The 26,738-nt window shown below is 46.8% G+C and overlaps 2 protein-coding genes across 13 annotated transcripts in view; one reads left to right on the top strand and one right to left on the bottom strand.

Annotated features, from left to right (window-relative positions):
• Positions 1-992: 992 nt before the first annotated feature.
• Positions 993-13,016, top strand: Grhpr (glyoxylate and hydroxypyruvate reductase). 7 transcript variants are annotated; one of them, XM_074051441.1, is made up of 11 exons: positions 1,072-1,201; positions 2,045-2,506; positions 2,784-2,914; positions 3,679-3,751; positions 4,237-4,353; positions 5,469-5,557; positions 6,705-6,809; positions 7,461-7,596; positions 9,123-9,253; positions 11,082-11,229; positions 12,658-13,016. In XM_074051441.1, the coding sequence occupies exons 2-10, from the start codon at positions 2,418-2,420 to the stop codon at positions 11,201-11,203; spliced, it is 993 nt and encodes a 330-aa protein (XP_073907542.1). In that variant the 5' UTR covers positions 1,072-1,201; positions 2,045-2,417; the 3' UTR covers positions 11,204-11,229; positions 12,658-13,016. The 7 variants fall into 7 exon arrangements, with proteins under 7 accessions (XP_020013767.1, XP_073907542.1, XP_073907544.1 ...); XM_074051443.1 differs by lacking the exon at positions 11,082-11,229 and adding an exon at positions 7,915-8,044; XM_074051440.1 differs by lacking the exon at positions 12,658-13,016 and having other exon boundaries at positions 2,045-2,113; positions 2,375-2,506; positions 11,082-11,362.
• Zbtb5 (zinc finger and BTB domain containing 5) overlaps positions 12,123-26,738 on the bottom strand; it is a 33,828-nt gene continuing 19,212 nt past the window's right edge. For all 6 annotated transcript variants that reach the window (XM_020158177.2, XM_074051435.1, XM_074051437.1 and 3 more), the window contains exon 2: positions 12,123-16,426. In XM_020158177.2, coding sequence (XP_020013766.1) covers positions 14,395-16,422 — 2,028 coding nt within the window. In that variant the 5' untranslated portion in view covers positions 16,423-16,426 and the 3' untranslated portion in view covers positions 12,123-14,394. The remainder of the gene's footprint in view (positions 16,427-26,738) is intronic.

Genomic DNA, 26,738 nt, shown 5'->3' with positions numbered 1-26,738 from the left:
GTTAAAAATGTGTTAAGTACATGTTGTGCTGTTATAAGCACTGTATATACTTCATCTCTCAATAAGCCACGAGGCAGATCCTATTATAACCCCCATTTTACATAGGAGGAAATTGAGGCACACAGAAGTTTAATAACTTCTCATTCATTGGTAGCAGAGCTGGGATTTACACCCAGGCAGTCCAGTTCTACAGCCTGAGCTCCCCACTCCTCCCCTCCACAGCCTCAGTGCTCCAGGAGCACCTGCCAGGGCCCAGAGCCCATGCACAATGACCCTCAATGGTGTCATCCTCGGTTTTCTCCTGAAGAAACTGACATGACCTCACCAAGATCAAACAGCTTGTAAGTGGCAGGGCCAGGATTCAGGCCCACCTGACTGCAAACCCACATGCCTGGCCTTAAACCTATTCATGAACTGGCTCCAGCCAGTAAGCAGGTGTCCAGCAAGCCTAAGCAGCCCCTGACAGTTAAAGTCACCTTCACAATTGTGGGTAATGGGGGGGGGGGAGGTGACCCAAATAATGTACACATGTAAGTAAATGTAAAAACGATAAAATTAAATTAAGAGTAAAAAGATAATTGTGGGTTTCATATAGGGAATTATCCTAAAGAGTAAAGACACCATTCCTGCATCAGACTGAGCTCAGAGGCCAGTATGGGTGACCAGAAGTCCTGCCTGGAATAGTGTGGCCAGTACGAAAGGGTCCTTAGCACCCATGGTCAGAGCATTTCTCCTCCCCTCCCCACCCTGACAACCCAGTCACACGGACACTGACATCCAACACGCTCACACAGGTGTCTTCTCTGGATGCCCCTCCACTCACACCATTTCCTGGACGCGCCTTCCAATCCCCGAGCTGCTAGGGTGGCGGGTGTTCCTATTTGTTCATGTCACCCCCCATCAGTCTCAGCGTCATGAGGGCTGCACGGCACACAGAGGCAAACAGCGCATGCAGAGTCCTACACTCACACTCCACGCAAAGACACACTGTCACGGCCACTCCCTGGACATGCAGGGTCGCGCACACGCCCGCGCACACGCCCGCCCCGCCCCGTGCCCTCCAGGCCACGCCCCACTTCCGTCGCCTTGGGTCTGGCCAGGTCGGTGCTGCGGGGTGCATGAAGCCAGCGCGACTCATGAAGGTGTTCGTCACTCGCAGGATCCCCCCCGAGGGCTGGGCCGCGCTCGCCCAGGCCGCAGAGTAAGCGTCCCGCGTCCCCGCCGCTCGGCGCGCCCCGTCCCCCGCCGGGCCGGGCCGAACCCCGAGCGGCTGCAGAGCCTTGAGCACGCCGCCCGGAGCCACCCTGGCGGGTTCCCGTCCCCAAACCTCAGACACCCCTGCACAGGTGACTCAGCGACCTTCAGGCGCCCGGGTCTGCGCCTGCGAAGGGCTGGGGACGAACCCTCCAAGACCCCAGTTATTTGTGGGGGAGGGGAAGGGCGAGGCGGCCCCCGGGACCTGAGAGATGGAGCCTAGAGCTGCAGCCCTGGTCAGACTTGCCTACTGTGCCCGGCCAGGTTGGGCTCGAAGTTTGGGGGAGGCTTACATAAAGTTCTCGAGGGCCCACCTCTCAGTTAGGCTCTTGGCCATGGCGCGAGCCTGGCACGCGACGAGACAGCCTGGTCAATGATCATCGGCCTGCACAGAGCTTACCTATGAGGGAAGATCCAGGCTGTTAATTCTTTACCCTTTGAGGTTGGTTGACCCGAAGGAGAGGTCAGGCAACGTGGCCATCATTGGCCTGGCCCTTGGATGATTGTCAGCAGCCTTTGATGACTCTCTCAGTTGAACCCTTTCACTGGAAGGGTCACCAGGTGCTTCATGTACATAAACTTTTAAGTCCTTGCAGCACGGTGAGATCAGTCACCCATTAAGCTACAGGCTGCAAGGAGTAAGTACAGGTGGTGGACTTGGGGCTTGTACTCAGCCTTGGCTCACTGAAGTCTGACCTCTACATCTTGCTGGGTTTGCACTTCCACGGGTGTGTCTGAGTGACAGGCTCAGCAGCCAGTTCTGAGGAAAGTGATTTTTAATTTTGTCCAGTGCAGTACCACCTTTGCCAAGGACCTGCTTTGTCTGAAGGGAGAAGGAGGGAGGCAGAAAACACCAAAAGTAGGTGTAACTCCCACTGCTATAACACCAGTGCCGCTCTCATGCCTGGGGCTTAAGGTCACTAGGTGCTGCAGCAGGGGGTCCTGGGCGCTACCAGCGTTTGTCCCATGTCTTGCACCCACAAATGCTCCATACATGTTGACTGCTCTGAATTCAGTAGTGAGGGCTGGGAGGAGAATCTGGTTCCCACAGCTGCTGAGAACTCTGGCCCTAAAACGTCATTCCTGTCAATTGACCTTGAACTTATCTTTCTTGGCAAAGTCTAGGATGAGAGTTTTGTATTTCATGGACTCAGAAGAGAGAGATGCAGCTAGTCATTGAAGCCAAGCCCTATCTGATGCAGGACCCCCACCCACCTGGCCTTTCTTCCATTCTGTCTTCTGAGGGCCCCCTGTGAGTGTTGAGCTGAGAGCAAATGCCAGAACTTTCCCCCTTTCCACTTAGATTCTGTGTGTGGGGCCCTTCAGATTGGGACTTCCTCTGTGACAGCCCTTCCCCACTCAGCCACTGTCTCTGGATCATTCTAAGGCCATCTGCATCTGACCCTGACTCCTTAACCAACTCTAGCAGCTTGAGGACAGCAAGCAGAGGCGATGCTTGACAGCTGTGGGAATGCTGGACTATCAGCAGAGCTTTCCTGCATCCCCTAAGTGGCTGTCCTTCTCTTCAGCTGTGAGGTGGAGCAGTGGGATTCGGATGAACCCATCCCCAGCAAGGAGCTGGAGCGAGGAGTGGCAGGGGCCCATGGCCTGCTCTGCCTCCTCTCTGATTCTGTGGACAAGAGGCTTCTGGATATCGCAGGTGTGTGCTGGGCTGTCCTGGGCCCAAGATTCTAAGGGAGTCTCTGCCCTGTGGGACACATGGACCTGCTGTGGCTGGTCTTTTGGCAGGGAGTGGGGTCAGCAGTGCTTTCCCTGCCTTCTGAGGGCATCCCCTTCAGGGCTGGTTGGGAGCCCTTGTTCCAAGCTCCACTTGACAGGAGTTGCCCCCTCCTGCTGTGAGTCCCTGGGGGAGGGTTTAGGAGGGCAAAGACCACAGTGTGGAGCCAGGAGAATGAGGTGGGGTACCTTGGGTGCTCCTGATCTGCCACAGCCTTGTTTTGTGACCAGGAGCAGGACCCTATCCCTTCTGAGCCTGTGTGCAGCAGGAAGGAATGCCCAGCGCTAATAGGCCCCCAACATGTGTTTGCACAGCTCCAGCTGCAGGTCCTGGCCCTGGACCTGAGATAGGGTCTGAGGACCAGTCTCTCCTAGTCTGAGAGAACAATATAATAAGCAGGTGTCCCAAATACAATCCCAAGTGTGGCTTTGAATTCCACGAGGAATACACAGTGCATTTTCTTTTTCTGGTGGTACTGGGATTTGAATTCAGGGCTTCCTGCTTGCAAAGCAGATGCTCTATAGCTTGAGCTATACTTCCAGCCCATTTTGCTCTGATTATTTTGGAGATGGGGGTCTCTCAAACTATTTGCCTGGGCTGGCCTCAAATCTTGATCCTCCCAAGTAGTAAGGATTACAGGCGTGAGCCACCAGCGCCTGGCTACACATGCATTTTCTGTACAACAGGAGCCAATCTCAAAGTCATCAGCACTCTGTCTGTGGGTGTCGACCACTTGGCCTTGGATGAAATCAAGAAGCGGTAATTGCAGCTCTGCTTCTAGAAGGGATGTGGGGTGAGGGTGGCCGCCAGAGAGAGGGCAAGAGAAGCCATTGGTTTGTTTTCATTTTATTTCCCTCAGCAAGAATGCAAAGTGTCTGTGATAAAATTTGTCCATGTGTGAATAAGCCAGTTAAACCCAGGAAGTCAAGAATAGTGGGTACCCTCTGTGTAGTGTCACTTTTTCATGTGTGGTCTCTTTGGATCCCCACAACACTCTTGGGAGTAGAAAAGGCAAATATTGTTTCCCTTTCTCAGGAGAAAATTCAGAAAAATAAGTAAGTACTTGACCCAGACCTAGAACCCTGATCTTCCATCTTTCTACTCTTGCATGTGGGAGATAATTGAAATTGGAATGAGGACTGATTGCTCCTCAGTGCCCCTTTACAGTTCTGAGCTTCCTGGCAGGCAGTGCAAAGATGGAGCAAAGCAACATCATGGAAATTTACCCAGTGTTTGATTCCTAGTGGGATCCGGGTAGGCTACACCCCAGATGTCCTGACCGACGCCACTGCAGAACTCGCTGTCTCCCTGCTGCTTACCACATGCCGCCGGTTGCCAGAGGCCATAGAGGAAGTGAAGAAGTGAGTGACACCTTGGGAAAGCCAGCTCTGCCCAGCAACTGGTTCCTGAGTACAAGGGTCAGCCTGGTCCAGATGTGGTTCTTGTTCCTGGGTGTGCCCCACTGAATGAGGAGAATGGAATCAGCTAAGATAATTCAAGCACAAGGCAGAGCTGCAGTATACAGGGCTGGAAGGGAAGTCGTGAGAGACAAGGATAAGGAAGGACAAATTCTACTGGTTGGTGGGGGGCAGGGGGCTTGGTGCAATCAGAGTTGGCTTCACAGAAGAAGTGTCAGTTGGTATCCTCTTGAGCATTGAGGGTGACGCTGGGCACCCATGATGCCAAAATCAGCAAGCTCTGAGGGCAGGAACCAAGCCTGACCACACCATCAGGAAGCTATTGGGACCTTCAGTGTCAAGCAGACCCCCTGCCCCCTGTGCTGCTGCGTTGGGCACACCACTGCTACTGTGTTGTCTTCCTAAAAAGCAGAGTTGTACAGCCTGGCTGAGGGCTCAAGGTGAGGGGGTCAGTGTGCACATTCAGGGTTGGAGCAGTCACTCCGGGAGCAGGAGCAGCATGAGCACAGATGGGGTATGCAGATGCAGCCTTGAGCAGCCTGCCCGGTGGGAGAGGGACAGAAGCTAATTCCACAGTGCTGAATGTCCTTCCCACTATCCCATCTAGGGAGTTGGTACCATGCTTGGTAGCGGCTCAAGATGGGCTCCATTCCCCTGTTCACCCAGGGCCTCAGGGCTTTTTTGTTGTTGTTCTGGAGTGCTAAGAGAACTTGTTTTAGAGTTCCAGATCCCAAGTTGGCAATCTGCTGCTCCCAGCTCCCCTGGCCGTGTGACCAGGTCAGGCTTTCTGGTCTGTTTCCCCAACTGCAAAAGGGGCAAGAGCCTCTGAGGCCCCACACAGCCCTTGGTTTCTGTGTCCCAGTGCTTCAAAGGAGGAGTCCATGCTGTGTTCTTGCAGTGCTGAGTGGCTGTGGATGTCACTCTCCCCACTTAACAGCCCTTTGGCCTGGAGGCAGGTTTAGAGCATGGACTCAGCTAGGGGTGCTGGGTGCATGGGCTCCCCATGGCTTCTCGTCTTTGCCCAAGCCTGGGCTGCTCACCACTCCTTCTTCCTGTAGTGGCGGCTGGACCTCATGGAAGCCCCTGTGGATGTGTGGCTACGGACTCACACACAGCACTGTTGGCATCCTGGGGCTAGGACGCATAGGTGAGACTCGCCCTACCCTCTTGACCCCCTTCCCCCTGCTCTCTTGGCTTGGTTTGAGTCCCTGATGCCAGGGGCCTGAATGCTGGACATCCTTCTTTGGAGAGGCTGTCTGCATTGCATGCCAGCTGGGCATGGCCTACAGCAGGTGCCTAACGAGAAGAGCCAGCTTTGTAAAACACACACACAAAAATAAATCAGTATAACCAGGAATTCCTAAGAGCAAGTTGGTAAGAACCAGGGTTCCTTAGGATTTCAACTCTCTGAAGAATAGGATGCTGGGCTGGGCTGGACTGGACTGGGCCAGGCCTTGAGTGGTTTACTGTGGGTGAGTTTACAGCCCCCTCTGCCCCCTGCCCCAGCCTCGGCTTCTTGAAGGCACTGATTTATGAAGCCTCCAAGGGATCAGAGGACCCAGTGGGCAATCCACCTGCTATTTTTCAGACACAGCAGAGCTCTTCCTCTTCCCTTCCAGTGACTGTCTCTGGAGAAGTCTGGCAGGAAGGCCTAGGCTCAGCCAAACAGCTGTCTGTGGTGCTCTGTCATTCTGCCTGGTGCGGGATGAGGCTGAGGGTGGGAGTGTGCATAACCTGTCTGGCCAGCCGGCAGTCTGCCTCTCTAACTGGAAAGCTGCTCAGAGGAGTCAGACAACTTTGGGGCATATTCTGAGTCTGAAAATGTAACAGCATATATGAAAAGATCTTGTAGGGTTGGAGCAGGCTAGCAGTTGGGCAGTGCCACCAAAAAGTCAAGTGAGGCTTAGGACACCTTAGCAGAAGCAGAGGGTCCATAGGACCCTCCATAGGAGGGAGGGAACCATGTGACCAGGCATCTGCAGGGATACCAGGTCCAGTTCTTGGAAAAGGTCAGCAAATGTCCCCCAAGATGACTGGGACTGTGTGAGGACAGTGTACGTCTATCCAGCCACGGAGGAGCTGGGACACTGCCTCCAGTTCCCTGAGGATAGTGGGCCGACTAGGGGCTGGTTTCACTGAGGTAGCCTGGCTTTGATAAGACAGGAGCAGTTAACATGGGGACTGTCCTGCAAAAGGATCCGCCCCTGAAGGTCCGTGTCCCTGGAACTGTTGGGTGCTCTGCATGCCCTCTGAAGGGTGGGAACAAGCCATGGATTCTGACTTCTTGTCTCTAGGCCAGGCCATTGCTAGGCGACTGAAGCCATTTGGTGTCCAAAGATTTCTGTACACGGGGCGCCAGCCTAAGCCTCAGGAAGCAGCAGAACTGCAGGCAGAGTTTGGTAAGTAAAATCTTGGTTTCCACTGGAGCCCCATCTGTGCTCTGTTGGGGGTTGTCTTTTTAATGGTGGCATTTGCAGGCTGAATGCAAGTGCTCCAGGTATCTGGGGGCTTCTGTGCCCTGTGGGTTCTATCTAATCTACCTGGCCTTGGCCACAGAGGCGCTCTCAGGGAGCACAGGCATTCAGTATGTGGGCAGAGCTGCAGGGATGTGCTGAGCTAAGGAAGAGCTGAGCAGTTTTAGTTTTCTTGATTGACTGGTGAGCGCCAGCCCAGCCTCTGTGTGCCCTGATCCAGGTGGATCCAGCCCCTGGGGGCTGCACAGCGTGGTAAGCAGAGGTAGACTGCATCTCAGCCAGTCCTCCCCTTCGGCACATCTGGTCCTGAGGGAGGTGAAAGCTAGAGCAGTCCAGATCCCAGCTCCTTAGATAAACTGCTGCCCTTCTTGGCCTCCATTTGCCTGTTAAACCAAGGGGTTGGGTGACTGATGGGGTACACCAGTATCCCACAAATGGTTCTTATCCTCGTATAGTAATTAGAGCTGTCCAGGTAGGGATCAGACCTTCAGAAAGTGTCTTGGGTGTTTCTGTCTTCACCATCTTGCTGTCCCTAACTGGAATTCAGCCTCAGATGGAGCCATGCTCTTCCCCCAGTGTCAACCTCCCAGCTGGCAGCTGAGTCTGACTTCATTGTGGTGGCCTGCTCCCTAACGCCTGCAACCAAGGGGCTCTGCAACAAGGACTTCTTCCAGAGGATGAAGAAGACAGCCGTGTTTATCAACATCAGCAGGTAGCCTATGGCCACCTGACATCCCTGGGTCACCCAGCAAGCCTGAGAGGCCCAGCTGCTGTGATCCGGGGCTTTCTTCCCTGCCAGTTGTTGGTGAGACCTCAGGCTAAGCTGCTGGTCTCCATAAATCAACAACTGACCAACAACTCAGAAATACAGGAGAAGCTGTGTGAGAAGTGGGTGAGGAGGAGTAATTAGAGCTTGGGTGCACTCTGCTTCTGCCAGTAGCCCCAGCTGCACTCCAGGCCTGGCTCACAGTAGTGTGATTCAGGGAGTGAGGGCACAGTGGGCAGTGAGTCACCATGGGATCCCGGGCAGGCCCACTTTTCTCGACCACAGAGGATGGACCTGGAGTCTGGATGGTGCTTTGGAGGCTGGCCTTTCATACCACTTAGCCTGGTGCCTGAGCTCAGTAATGTTTGAATGGACACAGGCCCTTCAACTCAAGGTAATCTTGAGCGCCTTCAGTTTGCTGGGCGGGTAGGAGGGACACACCTCCTCTCTGCCACTTTAGCCCTTTCCTGTTGGTACCTTTTGAACCTTTACAGTCTGCTTTTTTTTTTTGACAGTCCTGGGGTTTGAACTCAGGGCCTCATGCTTGCTAGACAGGCGCTCTACCACTTGAGCCACTCTGCCAGCCCCTTGGAACCTTTATTATTGTTGTTTGAGATAGGACCGCACTCTGTAACCCAAACTTGATAACTCAGACTTGAGATCCTGCTGCTCAGGCTCCCGGTCCCGTTGAACCTTTAAATCAGTTTGGCAGAAGGGATTGAATGAAGTCACCCCAAAAGCTCATGTACCCCAAAACATCTTTAATTTCCAATGTTAGGTACAAAGGAGTGACCTGGGGGTGACAGAGTAAAAAATGCAGAACACAGGGCTCATGCTGGTGGCACCTTTCATTTACTCAGACCTGCGTGTGCCCAGGGCTGCACAGGGTTATGCACTGTAGTATTCCTTATTGCACAAGTATTTATTTTTGCACAATTTGAAGTCTAGAAAGTCAGTTCTTTACTTCAGTGGTGGCTCACTTTCATGGATGCAGGTAGGTGTCTATTGCAAGGGTATCTGTGCCCTTGTTTAGGCACGTGACAGATGGTTTGCTGTCGTTCCCAGTGGGTAGAATGGGGGCCAGCCAGATAAGAAACACCTGCATTTGTGGGCCCGGTTCATGCCACAATGCATATCAGTAATCTTTAATCCTTCTAGCATTCTGGGGAGTTAGGTGGTGTTCTCCCTATCTTATAAATGAAGAGCCTGAGACCTAGAGAAATTGAGGCCCTTGCCTGGGTCACACAGCTAGCAAGTGGGACAGGGCTATAGTTCTTAAGAGTATAATAAGACTGGCATTCTCATGCAGATTTCTGTAGTGCACTTTAAGACTTACTGCTTTAAAAGTCAGGGCCAAGTGCTAGGTGAGTGGAAAAATTCTTTATGTGGGTTGTTCTGCCTGAAAGGTGGCCTGGGTGGAGGGAGCATCGGGACACCCCATCATTTGGTGATATCACCACCATCATTTTCAGGGGAGATGTTGTGAATCAGGAAGACCTGTACCAGGCCTTGGCCAGTGGTCAGATTGCAGCTGCTGGACTGGATGTGACGACCCCAGAGCCACTGCCTACTAACCACCCCCTGCTGACCCTTAAGAACTGTGGTAAGAGCCATGAGTTTGCAGTGCAGATGCCTCACTGCCTTGTGAACCAGTGTGGAGAGGTGGTCCTGAGGCTGGGAGAGGAGCCAGTGTGAGTGGGGCTGAACACAGAGCAACACACCTGGGAACTGTAAATATTAGGCTGTTAGTGACACTGGTACATTATACCTGGGTCTTTGTCCCCAAAAGGAGTGAAACATAGAGGAGGAGGGGCTGGCCTCGTGTTTACCCCCATAGTTGCTCATGGGTAAATCCTGTTGCTCTTAAGTGGCTTGTATTAATGTAAGTGTGAGAAAAGAGGCAATGACAACACCAGTATTGACACCTTAGGCCAGTTACTAAGCTGGTTCTCTCAGCCACAACCCTGTCTCTGTTCTGCTTTGTGGGCGGGGTAGGGCCTCTATTCACCACATTTCTGTGCCAGCTACCCTGCCAAGCCCTGTCAGCGTGGGGCACTGGAGGCTTGCCCCCTCCTGCCTTGCTTGCTTGTCTGGAGTGGCACACAGCAGCACCTCTGCTCCAAATAACAGCAGTTCATATCATGGTTGAAGAATTGTTTCTAACATGGTTCACCAGCCAGTCAGTGCCCCTCAGAGGTCTGAGTATGGGCCCCACAGTGGTTCTTCAGTCTTCTGCATGTAACAATCTCACTCTCTCCTTCTGTGCTCCTCTAGGGGTGCTGGATGTTGCCAGCCTTTGCTATCTGTGACACTAAGTGCAGTGGGTCTCATACTTTTTTTTTTTTTTTTTTGGTAGTACTGAGATTTGATCTCAGGGCCTTGCACTTGCTTAGCAGACACTCTACCACTTGTGCCACACCTCCATCCCTTTTTTTGCTTTAGTTATTTTTCAGATAGGGTCTCGTGTTTTGGCCCAGGCCAGCCTCAGACCTGGATCCTCCTACTTATGGCCTCCCATGTAGCTGAGATTATAGGCACGAACCACCGTGCCCAGCTTCTCATACTTTTTGGAGACCTAAAGGGACTGAGCAGCACAGTTGCTGGGCCCTGCTCCTGGGGTTTCTGCTACAGTAGGTCTGGCCTGGGAAGTGAAACTGTGCACCTAACAGGCTCCCTGGTGATGCTGGTGCTGCTGGCCCTGGGACCACACTCTGAGAATCATAGACTTAGTGCTTGTCTTTCTGTGTCCTCAGCTGCCTGGTTAATAACTTTATACCTGGCTAATAATTCTTTACCCTAAGGTTTCTGTCTCCAGACTCACCGTGAGTGGTCAGGGTTGTGGGTTGTCCCTATCATTCTGGAATGGACACCCACACAGGTTCTTTGCTGACTTCCCGGTGAAGGCATCCATTATTACAGGCCTTGGCAACTGTACCATTGTCACCCCACAACGCCAGCCTGCACGGAGCATTGCTGGGATAGAGCTGTTGTCCCCCAGGCCTGGAGCCAGCTCTTTAGGGAACAAGGGAACTGGCTCGCTCTGCAGTGGGCCAGCACTTCATCCTGGGTTACTCTGCAGGTCAGAAGCCTGGGGTGCAGGGTATGACTGGTGGTTAGTGCTAAGCTCCTAAGCTAAGCAGGCACTTGATTTTACCATCTCGTAAAGGACTGGGTCTGGACAGGTGCCCAGACCGCCGTAGCCTGCCACACTTGTATTTAGGGTACAAATTTCTCATTCTACTTGTGTCTGGGTCTCAGTAGCCTGTTGTCCCTTTACTGTTTCTGCTCCCCTGCTTGAGGGAATGGGGTGCCAGTAACAGAAAGAGGGGAGGCACATTTTCTGTTTAGCTTCCTTACTGGCAAATTCAAGCACGAAAGGGCCCTGTTTAAGGTCTTGAACCATCCTTCTCACCTCCCCCTCTGTTTTCCAGTGATTCTGCCCCACATTGGCAGCGCCACCTACAAAACTCGCAACACCATGTCCTTGTTGGCAGCTAACAACTTGCTGGCTGGCCTGAGAGGGGAGCCGATGCCCAGTGAACTCAAGCTGTAGTCAGATGGGACCCCAGAGGCCAGGAGGTATGGTGTCCTGGAGTGCTGCCAGGCTGGATGTGGGCTCAGGAAAACCTGACACTTGTGCTGCTTGTCATCTTTGTGACTGGATACATACAGCCCAAAGCCTGTAATTCTGCCATTAAATAATCTTCTGAGAGACTGTCTTGGCCTGCAGCTTGGGGAGCTAACAAAGACAGCATCTGCCTACTTTGCTAACTTGGCGTCTGGTGATCTGCCTCATTCTGCTTCTCACCCCGGGCATTTCAATCTTTAGACCCTGCCCAGATTCTTGCCCTTGTCCCTCACCGAGGAGGGGACAAGCAGGACCCAGGTAACTTGATCCTGATACCCAGACACCAGGAAAATTAAAGAGCAGACACAGCAAAGGGGAGTTCATTGGAAGAAAATTATAGACTAGGGAAGGTCAGCACTGTTTGGGTCAAGAATAGTTGGAGGCAGGTGGGCTTCCTAATTTCAAAATTTGCTTCCCGCACCTGCACTTTGCTTCCTTTTCCTGTGACCTCCTCCACCCCTCACACATTTGGACGCTCTGTGATCACCCCCTCACTCCCGAGGCCACGCCACCAGTATTGCCATTGCAGAAGTCCTGTTCTGTGCAGGAATCAGCTTCCAATTCTTCCCCGAGCCAAACCAAAGTGGCATAGGAGCTTCTGCTTGGAAGGCAGCATAGGGTGGAGCACAAGGGTGAGTCACTGGGTGAACTGAGAACAAAAACTCACCTGTGGGCACAGCCCAGACAGGAAGGCTTCGGGGAAAGCAGAAGGAATAATTTGAGGGGAACAATTCTGTCTGACAGCAATACTGTCTTGGAGGCTTGGTTTAAAGACTACTGGTCAAGGCAGGACTAGCAGAGAAAGAACTTTAACCTATGCAAAGAAAACAAATATGCAGAGGCATGAATATGACAAATTTTTTATTTTAAAATCTCAGTTTTGACCAGCATAGCACCACTGACATGGGTGCCCTGATAGAAGTGATGATGTGATCACCAGAATAGATTGTACATGATTATGCCAGGCTATAATTAAGGCTAGCCAATAAAAAATTCAGGTCCCCAATACCGGCTAGAATCCAGGTAGAAACGCCAGATCATAGGAACCCTGGGTGTGGTTTTCCAGGGAACCTTGGAATTACTTTTTACGTGCTATGGCATGTCCAAGGACAAGGGCCTGCAAGCTTGCTTCTCACACGTAGAAACTAAGAGGTAGATGAGAGAGTCCAGGTTTCATCTAGCAGTGGAGAGCGAGCTCTGGCACCTGTGCCTGAGCCCCTGCTCAGGTGGTGGGGCAGGACCCTGCACCATCTCAAGATGAAAGAAGCAGGACTGCCACTACTCTGCCTGTGTCACCAGCCCCTCCCCCTGGGCCCAGACAGGGCCTCTCTTGTTCTCCATGCTGACTCACCTGACTCCAATGATTAATCTCCTCACAGGATGCTGGTCCTACATCATGAGGGCAGCTTTAGAGCCTCTCACATCACTTGACAGTGAAGCACACAGCTGAACTTCACACGTGACCCTATTTCCTCCACACCTGCTCGAAAGGAGGCATCACAGTCTCCTTGTGATCAGCTCATGAGAGATACCAAGCCCCCTCGAAGAGAACAGGTTTATCTGCAGATGTGTAACTGCACACACTAGATTACGAGAAGACGCGCTCATTTTTGTTTTTTGGGTACACATGAAATACTTGGGCTTTTGAAACTTAACTAAATGATTTCTCTGAATTATACACAATGGGGTTTGGTATCTCTGAAAACTGCATAAAAAAATAAAAAGGATCTCCTGTTCATGCATGACCCAAATTGAGATCTACAGAGATGCATGAACCTGTGCCGTTCCCCTGGCTGCATGTGAACTAGGATACACCGATGCCCTTGACAGCACAGTGTCAGGACAGCAAGCCAAGGCTAGGGAAATGAGGCGGGAGGGTCTGAATGCCTGTGTCGGCTTGGATGCTACTGGGTGACTGCTATGGGCTGCCTTCCTCTCTTAACAGTCTAGAAAATACTGATCTACCGACACTGCTACATTTGGATTTCAAACAATTTTAAATACTCAGTATTGGGAGAGCAACAACAATAAGAGTTTAGGGTCTATGCTTTTAAAGTATAGTATGTAACTAATAAACCATGACAAGTGGCATTATTTTTGGTTAGTTTTTAACTGAAAACGTAATCTAGGTAGGCTTGGGAGAGATGCCACACGGAGCACGAAGTGTGAAGGAAATGGAGAAGCAGAGAACAGCTTGTCCTGGGGTGGGATGTGTCAGACGGGACTGGACTCGGACATCTGGATGGAGCAAAGGGTAAATGTGCAATGAAAACTCCCACAAAACATGACTCCACATCATCAGAACAAAGACAAACGCTAGCTCTTTTCTGACATCCAAACAGGAACTGTAACATTGGTAATACAAATTGGTTAAAATACTGCTAAAACAGCACATACAGAAACAATATCTCACTTGTCACTCCCTACAAGTACATATTCCTTTTACAACTTTGTTTTTAAAACCAGAAAAAAATAACCTGTTAAAACCTGTATCCAACAGATAACATAGTCAAATGTATATACACCTGTTATTCTAAGAGAATGTTCGCCTGGACCCAGTGTCAGCACCATTAAAGGGCAGTGTCTGTGACTGCAACTCAGACAAAAATTAAAAATACAGTACTTTCTGAGGATCAGCCCAGGACCAGCTCAGGATACACTTTAAAGCATCTGTGGCAGACAGGCATGTCCTCAGGGCCTTCCTTTCAGACAGGCACCAAGTCACCACTGCTACACATAAGTGCATTTTGCATCACTGTACAGGGATATAATGTTCCCATCAGAAGGTATAGGAAATTTGATTAAATGCTCCACAGAGCTTTACAAAAATTGCTAAAAAATTTTTTTCACACTTTCATCTTTAATTTTTAAATGTGCCACCTTTAACATCAATTACAAACCACTATATGACTGCATCACTCAACCCTAAGGAAGGACTCAGGTCCAGGGGCCGCATCCCTCCCAAGGTTCGTGCTTTACTCAGAAAGGCTGCAGCACAAGTGCTGTATGGAACCACTCCCCAGTCACTTGTCATCAAAATGGGCGGCAGAAACCTCAAACCCAAGGGCATTAGTTTCAGTCCCACAACTGGTCTGGACGTGGTCTCGTGAGGACAGTCAGAGCAAAGTGCTGGGAAGGTTGCTGCTCTGCCAGCGCAGGCAGGTCGTCTTCGAGTGTTTATACAGGTGGCTGGACTGACTGAACCGCTTGCCGCACTTAAGGCAGGCATACGGCTTTTCCCCTGTGTGGACACGTATGTGCTTTTTGCAATCTGTCAAAGTCAGGAAGGTTTTGCAGCAGATTTTGCAGGCATACTTTCGAGCTCCCTCTACAACCAAGACATTGTGCTCTGATAAGGCCTTCTTACACTTTGATAGGACATCAGCAGATGCCCTGGTCAACTGGGGAGGGCCAGGCTGGGAGGGATGGCCATTCTCAAATGAGGATGTGGCCCCATTCATCATTAGCTGGGAACTGGCAGAGGTTTCAGGGATCTGTGAGCTCCTGACGGAGGTTACGACTGGCATTTTGGGAGCTATGCGACGGTAGTATGGAAAGTTACTGGCTCCTCCTCTTGGGGAGCCCATCATCACCCTAGAGAAGGAGGAGTGGAGGCCCAAACCGGACCTAGAAAAATCCATTCCAAACTGTTCTCCTTGGTAGCCTGAAGTCTGCACACATGGCAGGCCCATCACCTCCTGCATAGGCCTGACAAAGTGGGAGTCCGCAGGCTCACTGAATGGATTCTCCACATGGGAGCCAGGCGCAGACGAGGGCCCACCAGCAGGTCCAGCCTCTGGACTCAGCAAGTAAGGGGCCTCACCCTCCAGCCTGCAGTCACTCGTTGTGTTTGGGATGTTATCATCATTGTTTTGATTTGTACTAAAGTTACTTCCTCTGCTCTTATTGAGAAAATTTGAAATACTAAAAGTAGACTTATGTTCTAGGTTATTTGTGACTTCTAAAATGTGGATGTCACCCACCCTGTCTGTGCTGGACTGGGGATCTGAAAAACTACGATCACTGCTTTCAGGGCTGAGGTCTATCTTGGCATTGACTGTAACTCCTTCCACTTCCACGGACTCACTACCTTCCGCTTGGGAGGTCACATCACTCACTTCATCCTGAGGCTCAGGTGAGCTCAGGGGCTCAGATTTAACCACCACTCTCATGTGCTCCTTCTCACCGAGGCCAACCTCAGAATTTTCACACTGGAAGCCACTTTTCTCAGTTGCAGCTTCCTGCTCAAAACCAGTCTCCACCTGAGTTGCACGAGAGGCCATGGACAACTGTGCCATGTTGCCGGCACTGTTGTCAGATTGGCTGGGCACCTGGGCATCTTCTTGAGCACCAAAAGATTGGTCAAACATGATAGCGCTGTCTTCCTGGTTGTCAGTTATTCCATCGGGTTTAGGATTATCCACAATTTTCAGGGAATCAGGTGAAAAGAACTCCTCCCGAGAATGAACCCCCGAAGGCCCATTCTCTGGTGTGACATCTGAAATGGCAGACTCATCCATGGAGGGGCGGAGGCGCTGTCTGGCCCGCTCCTCTGCAGACTGCTTGCGCTTGTGAAGACGTCTCATAGGGAAGGGAGTCCGCTGGTCTAGGTTACTGCGCAGAGATGAGCTCATGGGGGTTGGCTGCTCCTCGCTGCTCTGGCTGGAATTGAGGGCTGAGCTCACGATGCTCAGCCCCAGTTGCTGCAGCATAAAGGAGCGCTGCATGCGGGCACTCTGCTCCTGAACGCGCTCACTGGGGGGAGACATGGGCAGTGTCCTTGTCGTCAGGTAATGTTTACATGCCTTAACGACAGAGTTCAGATGCAGGTGAGAGGCTGCCAATAAGACATCCATCACATTGCTCTCCCCCAGCATGAGGGTGGAGGTGTACATCATGTCAATGAGGGCCGCAAAGGCCTCTGCCGTCACTACCTCACTATCCAGCTGGATCATGTTCATGGTCTGATCTCCCTCTGCCACCGAGAACAGAGCTCGGAAATGTGTGCTGCATGCTGCCAGCACGGAGCGATGGGCTTTAAAATGTCTACTCCCCACCACAATGACACAGTCGCAGAGCTGGCCATGAAGTCTCTGATAGTTCAGCTGCTGGAAGATCTGTTCAAAGTGACCAGGAAAATCCATTATCCTACAGGAGAACAAAGAAAAAAAAGTGTCAGGACTTAGAAAAGCCAGAGTCAAAGCCAGAACACGAAGGGCAGATGAAAAGAGGCATGCATGGCCACGCCTAAAGCTTTTAAAGCTTCAGGCCACGGGCACACACATAAGAACTTGTCAAATAAGGAGCAGATGCCAGTTTGGCTCTTAGTCCCAGAAGCATCCACACACACAAGCTTGTGAACAGGCTCCCCTGAGCCCTTTATGTGGCCTGCTCACTACACTGAAATCTGTTAGAAAAGTCCACATGTGGGTGAAGGCGTAACCATCCTATGGGAGTTTATCAGTGTTCTGCATCCTCTGGGGCCAGTGAATGAACACCAAGAAAGTCCAACAGTTTTAGCAACTTTAGGTGAGTGAAAAGGGCAAGTCAGTATTAGTTGGGAAGATTTCTAGCTACAGATGGTAGGAGATTGCATTTGAGCCCTTTCATTCCTGAAACCCCATTAAAAAGATGCAATCTTTTTTTGTTTTGTTATTGTTTTAAAAGGATAAACATTTCAAAACCTTTAAAAGAATAAACCAAGAAGGAAAAAAAGAAACGGGAAAGTAGAGGACATCAATAGCATTTTGGAAGCTAGTGAGCAGATGAACTGAGTGCTGGCTTCACATACACAAAATGCTAACTCCTAAACTGGCAGTGGATAACACAACCTGACACTCATAGACCACAGCTTGTGAACAGTGGCTCAGGGGTCTGGAAAAGTGGCGTTAGGTGAGACTAAGACGGAAGGCCTGGCTGACAGCCTACTCAGCAACAAAAGCGAACCTACAGAGACAAATGCGTATGTGGGGCTATAATCAAAGAATGAATGTAAAGGGACAGAGGGACTTTTTTTTGGGGGGGGGGGCGACAGAAATGTTTTGAAGTTCAATTGCAGTCACAGGTGCACAACTCGTAAATTTACTAAAAATATGTGGATTGTACACCTAAAAAATGTTATAATATATACATTACAACTCATGAAAGCCCAATAAATTATTTCCCAATTAAAAACATGGGAAAGGAAAACAAAGATGAACAAACATGGCCCAAAGCTATGTTTTCAGAGTCCATTTTAGTAGGGCTTTTACAAAACTAACTAAACTGACTGCTTACAATATCATATATATTATTTATTTTTTTGGTGGTAGTACTGGGGTTAGAACTCAGGACTTCACCCTTGCTAGGCAGGCACTCTATCACTTGAGCCATGCCTCCAGCCCCACAGGTATCTTTGATGATACTAAGGAATTTTTTTTTTCTTTTATAGTTGTAATGTTGGGCTGGCAGAGTGGCTTAAGTGGTATGGCACCTGCCTAGCAAGCATGAGGTCATGAGTTCAAACCCCAATAGTACCCCCCAAAAACCTTTTAGTTGTAATGCACTGTGATTTTTTTAAAGGTGTATTTTTTTTAAAGTGATAGAAATGTTTACAGATTAAATGACATGCTAAGATTTGCTTCAAAAATTTATTTTGGGCTGGTGTAGTGTCTCAAGTGGTAGGAGTACCTGCTTACCAAGCATGAGGCCCTGAGTTCAAACCCCAGTGCCACAAAAAAAAAAAGTTTATTTTGTACATTTGAAATTTTTCATAATAAAAATTTTAAATAGTGGCTTAAGCCTGTAATCCTAGCTACTGGGAAAGCAGAGATCAGGAATATAGAGGTTTGAGGCCAGCTTGGGCAAAAAGTTAGCAATGTCCCATTTTGACCAATAAAAGCTGAGCATGGTGGTACCTGCAGGTCATCCCAGCTACATGGGAAGCATAAATAGGAGAATCACAGTCCAGGCATAAATGTGAGACCAAATAAAAAATGGCTAAGGTATGGTTCAAGTGATAGAGCACCTGCATGGCAAGCATGAGCTCTGAATTCCAACCTTAGTACTGCAAATACTATGCATACATACATACATACATACACACATAAAAATAAAAATGTAGGAAAAAGAAGAGCCCAAACAGCCTTCCAAACCGAGTATGAAACCATTAAACTCAATGTTTTCACCTTGTGGACTCATTAGAAACAAGTACTTACTCTCATCCAAGACTATTCTACTTGTAAGAATGTTATGACTACCCATTCAAGTCTCTATCTTTGACTAGATCTTGGGACATTCCCTTGCCATGTGGTTTAAAAAACAGGGTCAAAAGCCCCAAAGGTGCACCTTGATGCTCTCTCCCCACAGGCTTTGTATCTGAAGGAGCCACAGAGCTAAAAACCCTGTTTAGCCATCTCTAGAGGAGGAACCTCTAGCTTCTGGGATGGGGATTTGGCAGAATCGAATGGCTAAGCCCCAAGATACAACCATAAAGACTGAATACCTAATGTATCCAGGCACCAGAAAGAAAACAAATCAACAGTATAGATCCAGTCCCTTAGGGAGAGCAGACTCTTGAACATGTAATTCTAAGTAAGTGCTATGAGAGGAGAAGAAGGACAAACCAGGGGCTCCTGCCTCTGACAGTCATGGGATGTGGAAGTCATGGAGTATGGAAGCTCTGCTGCAGGAGGGAGGTGTCCAGTCTCCTGCTGGGCTGGCGGGATTAAGCATAGAGTGTGTCCTGAAGACACGTGGGTACTCAGCCACCATGCTGAAAGCTGAAACTAAGCCAGTCTGTATCTGGACTATGCAGACACCTTTCAATACACAAACCTTCACCTGTTCAGGGAAGAGAAAATAGCAGCCAGGCTCAACTTCCCAATAAGGAGACTGAAGACTGTGGAGAACAGAGGCTGATATTTGGCAAATCCCTCCAACAGAACACTTAGGGATTCCCATCTAATTTCTATATGGTGAAATGTGCTCATCCTAAGGCCCACTCATTCTTAGCTTCTAATCACACCAATGCTTTACTTTTAAACATGAAAATCAAGGAGCAGCACCCAATGAAAGAATATACCTCTAACACAAAAGACAAAGCCCCAAAGGGAAGGGGGGAAAAAAAAAGCATTTGGAACAAACAGAAATAATGCAGGGGGAAAAAGAAAGAAAACGAAGGTGGAAAAAAGACACCTTGCTGGTTGCCGGTGGCTCATACCTGTAATCCTAGCTACTCAGGAGGCAGAGATCAGAAGGATCAACTTGAAGCCAGGCAAATAGTTCCACAAGACCCTATCTGGAAAAACTCTTCACAAAAATAGGCCTAGTAGAGTGGCTCAAGGTGAAGGCCCTCAGTTCAAGCCCCAGTACTGCAAAAAACCAAACCAAACCAAAAAAACACACCTATAATTAAGATTATCAGAAATGTAAAATCACATACATAAAGCAAGAGAATATATTTTTTATTTTTTGAGAGGAATATTTATGGAGCAAGAATACTGGAAATTAAAGATTGCAAAAACCATTTAAAGTTCATAGAACAGATGGAAGCGGGAGGGAGGGAGGAGGAGGGATGTGGCCCAAATAATGTATACACATGTAAATAAATGCAAAAAGAATAAACAGAAGGATTCCAAGATGGTGGGTAGAGGGAGGAAGCAGAAAATGTGCCTCCTAAAGTAAAATCTTGGAGAGATGCTGGAGATACACCTTACAGGAAAAACCACTGAGAAGAGGCAAAACTTTGACCCCTCCACACCTCCAGCCTGCGCATAGCATCCCCACTCCACGTTAAACAGAGGAACCAGGAAGGCTCCCGCGCCGCCACCAGACACCAGTGCCCAGACGGCTTGGGAAGACGTGGACCACAAGGTGAGCTAAGTGGTACGTGGTACTCCCACAGACAACCAAGGCCAGATCAGCATAGCCTCCTGCACAGACCAACCCCCACCCAGGGAAAAAAGAAAAAAAACTGAATAATAAGCAAGAACAACAAAAAAGACACGTAGCAAAGAGGGCAGAGTGCCCTGAGCGCTGAAGAGTTGGGGAGAGGAAATCCCTCCCGGAACTGTAAATAAACAAGCCGGCTGGAGAAGGCAGAAGCGGCGGCACACGCCCAGCAATCAGGAGCAGGAAAGCTTGTAAAAGTGGCGGTGGGAGGAAAACTCCACAGGACAGGGGGGAAGACCCACTTCCCGGTGAACTGTAAATAAACACGCCAGCCTGAGAAAGCTGGTGCAGTGTCACCTCCCCCAGTGTGCTTGGAAAGGGGAAAGCTTGTAGCAGTGGCTCACGCACAGGAGAACTCTGAGTAAACAAAGCCTGCTGGGCTAGGTGAGTGCTAAGCTCACTCCTGAGATCTGCATAAATAAAGCCTCCATCAACAGCAGGCTGACAGCAGCAGGCAGGTGAGCCACAGGCTCAGATAGCCATTCACAGAATTGTCTCCAGACTCTTTTTTTTTTCTTTTCTCTCCCTTCCTTTGATGAGACAACCGAACTACATCTGTATGCTGAAAAACTTACTGAAACTGTATTGCATTTGAACTTGGGACACACTTTGTGGTGTTTTTTTTTTGTTTTGTGTTGTTTTGTTTTGCTTGGTTTGGTTTTTTTCCCCTTTGATGAGACAATGACAAAACTACTTCTGAGACACCACCTCAAGGATTGAAGGCTGAGGGACGAACACCAAAATTATTAAGACTGAAATTTTATTGCATCTGAACTTGGAGATTTTTCTCTTTTTTTATTATTATTCCTTTTTATTTATTTATTTTTTAATCCTCTCTCTAACGCCTGTTCAGCTTAGTGTTGATTAGTATACTACCTCTCCCTGTTTATATCTTTGAAATATTTTTTGTTTGTTTTTCTTGTTTATTTGTTTTTCCCTTTTTCTTTAACTTCTTTGCTTTCCATCTCCTCTCACCCTTCCATTCTAAATATCACCAGTGGTATTATTACAAGCTAGAAAATACTTAATTGCACACAGTACAGGGACAATAACAAAACCGAGGGCAATGACAGGAAGACAGAAAAAACAGGGAAACCAGTTTACTCACAGCAAAAAATTAGTACAGGAACCAGAGGGAAATGAAGAAAACAGTTACTCAGATCCGGACTCCAACAAACTGAAGATAAACTATACCAAAGAACCCAATGAAGCCCACAAGAATAATCTAAAAGAAGAAATACTACAGGTACTCAATGAGAATTTTATAGAAATGATACTGGCTATGGTCAACCAAAATGTACAGGAGACACTCAAGAAATTCCAAGACAACAAAAATAGAGAATTTGAAAAATCAAAAGAAGAAATAAAAGAAACCACAGAAGCACTGTATAAACACCAAAGTGAAACAAAGAACATGATTAATAAAGAGATACATAAAAATAGACAACATTAAAGAGGAAACGACTCAGGATATGGAAAACAACAGAAAAAACAACGAAACAGAATTGCAAAACAAAATGGAAGGCCAATCCAGCAGAATGAAACAAACAGAAGACAGAATCTCAGAATGTGAAGATGAAATGGAAATTAAAGGAAAAACCGAAGAACTATTAATTAAACAACTCAAGACCTGTGACGAGAACATGCAAGAACTCAGTGACTCCATCAAAAGACCAAACCAGAGAATCATAGGCATTGAAGAAGGAGAAGAGGTGCAAGCAAAGGGAATGCATAATATATTCAACAAAATAATAACAGAAAATTTCCCAAATCTAGAGAAATCTATTCCCATAAAGATACAAGAGGCCTCCAGAACACCAAACAGACCAGACCAAAACAGATCTACCCCAAGGCATATTATCATTCAAATAACAAATACAGAGACCTGAGAAAGAATACTGAAGGCTGTAAGAGAGAAAAAACAAATAACATACAAAGGTAAACCCATCAAAATCATAGCAGATTTCTCAACAGAAACATTAAAAGGAAAAAGAGCTTGGGGTGAGATCTTCCGGGCACTGAATGAAAATAACTTCAACCCCAATACTCAACCCAGCAAAACTATCATTCAAAATAGACAGAGCAATAAAAGTCTTCCATGATAAGCAGAAACTAAAACAATATGTGACCACAAAGCCACCATTACAAAAGATTCTTCAGGGGATTTGGCACACAGAAAGTGAAACCCAACATAACCATGAAAGGGCAGGCAGCATCAAACTACAGGAAAAGAAAAGGCAAGAAAGTGGAGAGTAACCTCAACTTAGGTACACACAATCAAACCTTCAAACAACTAAGACAACTAAATGACAGGACTCACCACATACGTATCAGTACTAACACTTAATGTTAATGGACTTAATTCCCCCATCAAAAGGCACCGTTTGATGAACTGGATTAAAAAGGAAGATCCAACAATTTGTTGCTAACAGGAGACCCATCTCACCGAAAGAAATAAGCATAGGCTTAGGATGAAAGGCTGGAAGAAGATTTACCAAGCCAATGGCCCCCGAAAACAGGCAGGAGTAGCAATACTTATCTCTGACAAAGTAGACTTCAAACCTACATTGATCAAACGAGATAAAGAAGGACATTCCATACTAATAAAAGGGGAACTAGACCAAAAGGAAATAATAATTATCGACCTGTATGCACCCAATGTCAACGCACCCAATTTCATCAATAGATAGGTCATCCAAACAAAAAATCAATAAAGAAATCCTAGATCTAAAATATACCATAGATCAAATGGACCTACTTGATGTCTACAGAACATTTCATCCAACTTCTACACAATATACATTCTTCTCAGCAGCCCACGGAACCTTCTCCAAAATAGATCATATCCTAGGGCACAAAGCAAGCCTCAGCAAATATAAGAAAATAGAAATTATACCATGCATTCTATCTGATCACAATGCAATAAAGCTAGAACTCAACAACAAAAGTAAAGACAAAAAACATGCAAACAGCTGGAAACTGAATAACTCATTGCTTAATGAAAAATGGGTCACTGATGAAATAAAAGAGGAAATTTAAAAGTTCCTGGAAGTCAATGAAAATGAAAACACAACCTACCGGAACCTATGGGACACAGCAAAGGCAGTCCTGAGAGGAAAGTTTATAGCCATGAGTGCATATATTAAAAAGACTGAAAGATCCCAAATCAGGGACCTAATGATACATCTCAAACTCCTAGAAAAACAAGAACAAGCAAATCCCCAAACAAAAAGAAGTAGAGAAACAATAAAAATAAGAGCTGAAATCAATGAAATAGAAACCAAAAGAACCATACAAAGAATTAATAAAACAAAAAGTTGGTTCTTTGAAAAAATAAACAAGATTGATAGACCCCGGTAAACCTGACTAAAATGAGAAAAGAAAAAACCCATCAGGAATGCAAAAGGGGAGATAACAACAAACACCATGGAAGTCCAGGAAATCATCAGAGACTACTTTGAGAACCTATATTCAAATAAATTTGAAAATCTTAAAGAAATGGACAGATTTCTAGATACATATGATCATCCAAAACTGAACCAAGAGGAAATTAATCACCTGAATACATCTATAACACAAAATGAAATTGAAGCAGCAATCAAGAGTCTCCCCAAAAAGAAAAGTCCAGGACCTGATGGATTCTCTGCTGAATTCTATCAGAACGTTAAAGAGGAACTGACACCAACCTTCCTTAAACTGTTCCACGAAATAGAAAGGAAAGGAAAACTGCCTAACACATTTTATGAAGCCAGTATTATACTTATCCCAAAACCAGGCAAAGTCACCTCCAAAAAGGACAACTATAGGCCAATCTCCTTAATAAACATCGATGCAAAAATCGTCAATAAAATAATGGCAAACCGAATTCAACAACACATCAAAAAGATCATTCACCACGACCAAGTAGGCTTCATCCCAGGAATGCAGGGGTAGGTCAACATACGAAAATCAATAAACATAATAAACCACATTAACAGAAGCAAAGACAGAAACCACTTGATCATCTCAATAGATGCAGAAAAAGGCTTGGATAAGATCCAACACCATTTCATGATAAAAGCTCTAAGAAAACTAGGAATAGAAGGAAAGTACCTCAACATTATAAAAGCTATATATGACAAATCTACAGCCAGCATTATACTTAATGGAGAACAACTGAAACCATTCCCTCTAAAATCAGGAACCAGACAAGGATGCCCACTATCTCCACTCCTATTCAACATAGTACTGGAATTCCTAGCCAGAGCAATTAGGCAAGAAGAAGGAATAAAAGGAATACAAATAGGTAAAGAAACTGTCAAAATATCCCTATTTGCAGACGATATGATCCTATACCTTAAAGACCCAAAAAACTCTACTCAAAAGCTCCTAGACACCATCAATAGCTGCAGCAAGGTAGCAGGATATAAAATCAACATAGAAAAATCATTAGCATTTCTATACACTAATAATGAACAAACTGAGAAAGAATATATGAAAACAATTCCATTTACAACAGCCTCAAAAAAAATCAAATACCAGGTGTAAACCTAACAAAAGATGTGAACGACCTCTACAAGGAAAACTATGAACTTCTGAAGAAAGAGACTGAGGAAGACTATAGAAAGTGGAAAGATCTCCCATGCTCATGGATTGGTAGAATCAACATAGTAAAAATGTCGATACTCCCAAAAGTAATCTACATGTTTAATGCAATTCCCATCAAAATTCCAATGACATTCATTAAAGAGATTGACAAATCTACTGTTAAATTTATATGGAAACACAAGAGGCCATGAATAGCCAAGGCAATACTCAGTCAAAAGAACAATGCTGGAGGTATCACAATACCTGACTTCAAACTATATTACAAAGCAATAACAATAAAAACAGCATGGTACTTGCACAAAAACAGACATGAAGACCAGTGGAACAGAATAGAGGACCCAGATATGAAGCTACACAACTACAACCAACTTGTCTTTGACAAGGCGCTAAAAATATACGATGGAGAAAAGACAGCCTCTTCAACAAAAACTGCTGGGAAAACTGGTTAGCAGTCTGCAAAAAACTGAAATTAGATCCATGTATATCATCCTATACCAATATTAACTCAAAATGGATCAAGGATCTCAATATCAGACCCCAAACTCTAAAGTTGGTACAGGAAAGAGTAGGAAATACTCTGGAGTTAGTAGGTATAGGTAAGAACTTTCTCAACGAAACCCCAGCAGCACAGCAACTAAGAGATAGCATAGATAAATGGGACTTCATAAAACTAAAAAGCTTCTGCTCAACAAAAGAAATGGCCTCTAAACTGAAGAGACCACCCACAGAGTGGGAGAAAATATTTGCCAGCTACACATCAGACAAAGGACTGATAACCAGAATATATAAGGAACTTAAAAAACTAAATTCTCCCAAAATTAATGATCCATAAAGAAATGGGCAAGTGAACTAAACAGAACTTTCTCAAAAGAAGAAATTCATGAAAACACATGAAAAAATGCTCACCATCTCTAGCAATAAAGGAAATGCAAATTAAAACCACACTAAGATTCCACCTCACCCCTGTTAGAAGAGCCATCATTAGCAACACCACTAACAACAGGTGTTTTCAAGGATGCGGGCAAAAAGGAACCCTCTTACACTGCTGGTGGGAATGTAAACTAGTACAACCACTCTGGAAAAAAATTTGGAGGCTACTTAAAAAGCTAAACATTGATTTACCATATGATCCAGCAATACCACTCTTGGGGATGTACCCAAAAGAATGTGACACAGGTTACTCCAGAGGCACCTGCACACCAATGTTTACTGCAGCACTATTCACAATAGCCAAGTTATGGAAACAGCCAAGATGCCCCACTACTGACGAATGGATCAAGAAAATGTGGTATTTATACACAATGGAATTTTATGCAGCCATGAAGAAGAACGAAATGTTATCATTCACTGGTAAATGGATGGAATTGGAGAACATCATTCTGAGTGAGGTTATCCTGGCCCAAAAGGCCAAAAATCGTCGGTTTATGCAGACATGAGATCAAGGGCAAAAACAACAAGGGATTGGACTCTGATCACATGATAAAAGCAAAAGCACACAAGGGAGGTTATGAGGATAGGTAAGACACCTAAAAAACTAGATAGCATTTGCTGCCCTCAACGCAGAGAAACTAAAGCAGATACTTTAAAGCAACTGAGGCCAATAGGAGAAGGGGACCAGGAACTACAGAAAAGGTTAGATCAAGAATAATTAACCTAGAAGGTAACACACATGCATAGGAAATCAATGTGAGTCAACTCCCTGTATAGCTATCCTTATCTCAACCAGCAAAAACACTTGTTCCTTCCTATTATTGCTTATACTCTCTCTACAACAAAATTAGAGATAAGGGCAAACTAGTTTCTGCCGGGTATCGAGGGGGTGGGAGGAGGGGGGAGAAATGACCAAAACATTGTATGCACATATGAATAATAAAAAAAAAAGACATACCAACCAGTTAAAAAAAATAATAAGAAGAAGAAAAGTTGGAAGAGAATTGTTAAG

This window comes from Castor canadensis, chromosome 13 (genome assembly GCF_047511655.1).
Source record: "Castor canadensis chromosome 13, mCasCan1.hap1v2, whole genome shotgun sequence".
Lineage (NCBI taxonomy): Eukaryota > Metazoa > Chordata > Mammalia > Rodentia > Castoridae > Castor > Castor canadensis.
This window is presented reverse-complemented; position numbering and strand designations above follow the sequence as displayed.

Excerpts from the sequence above, each read along its gene's own strand:
- Grhpr (XM_074051441.1), top strand. The coding sequence starts at position 2,418 with ATGCAGCTAGTCATTGAAGCCAAGCCCTATCTGATGCAGGACCCCCAC. Across the intron at positions 2,507-2,783 it reads CTGTCTTCTGAGGGCCCCCT|CTGTGAGGTGGAGCAGTGGG; the intron begins GTGAGTGTTGAG and ends CCTTCTCTTCAG. Across the intron at positions 5,558-6,704 it reads CCTGGGGCTAGGACGCATAG|GCCAGGCCATTGCTAGGCGA; the intron begins GTGAGACTCGCC and ends TCTTGTCTCTAG.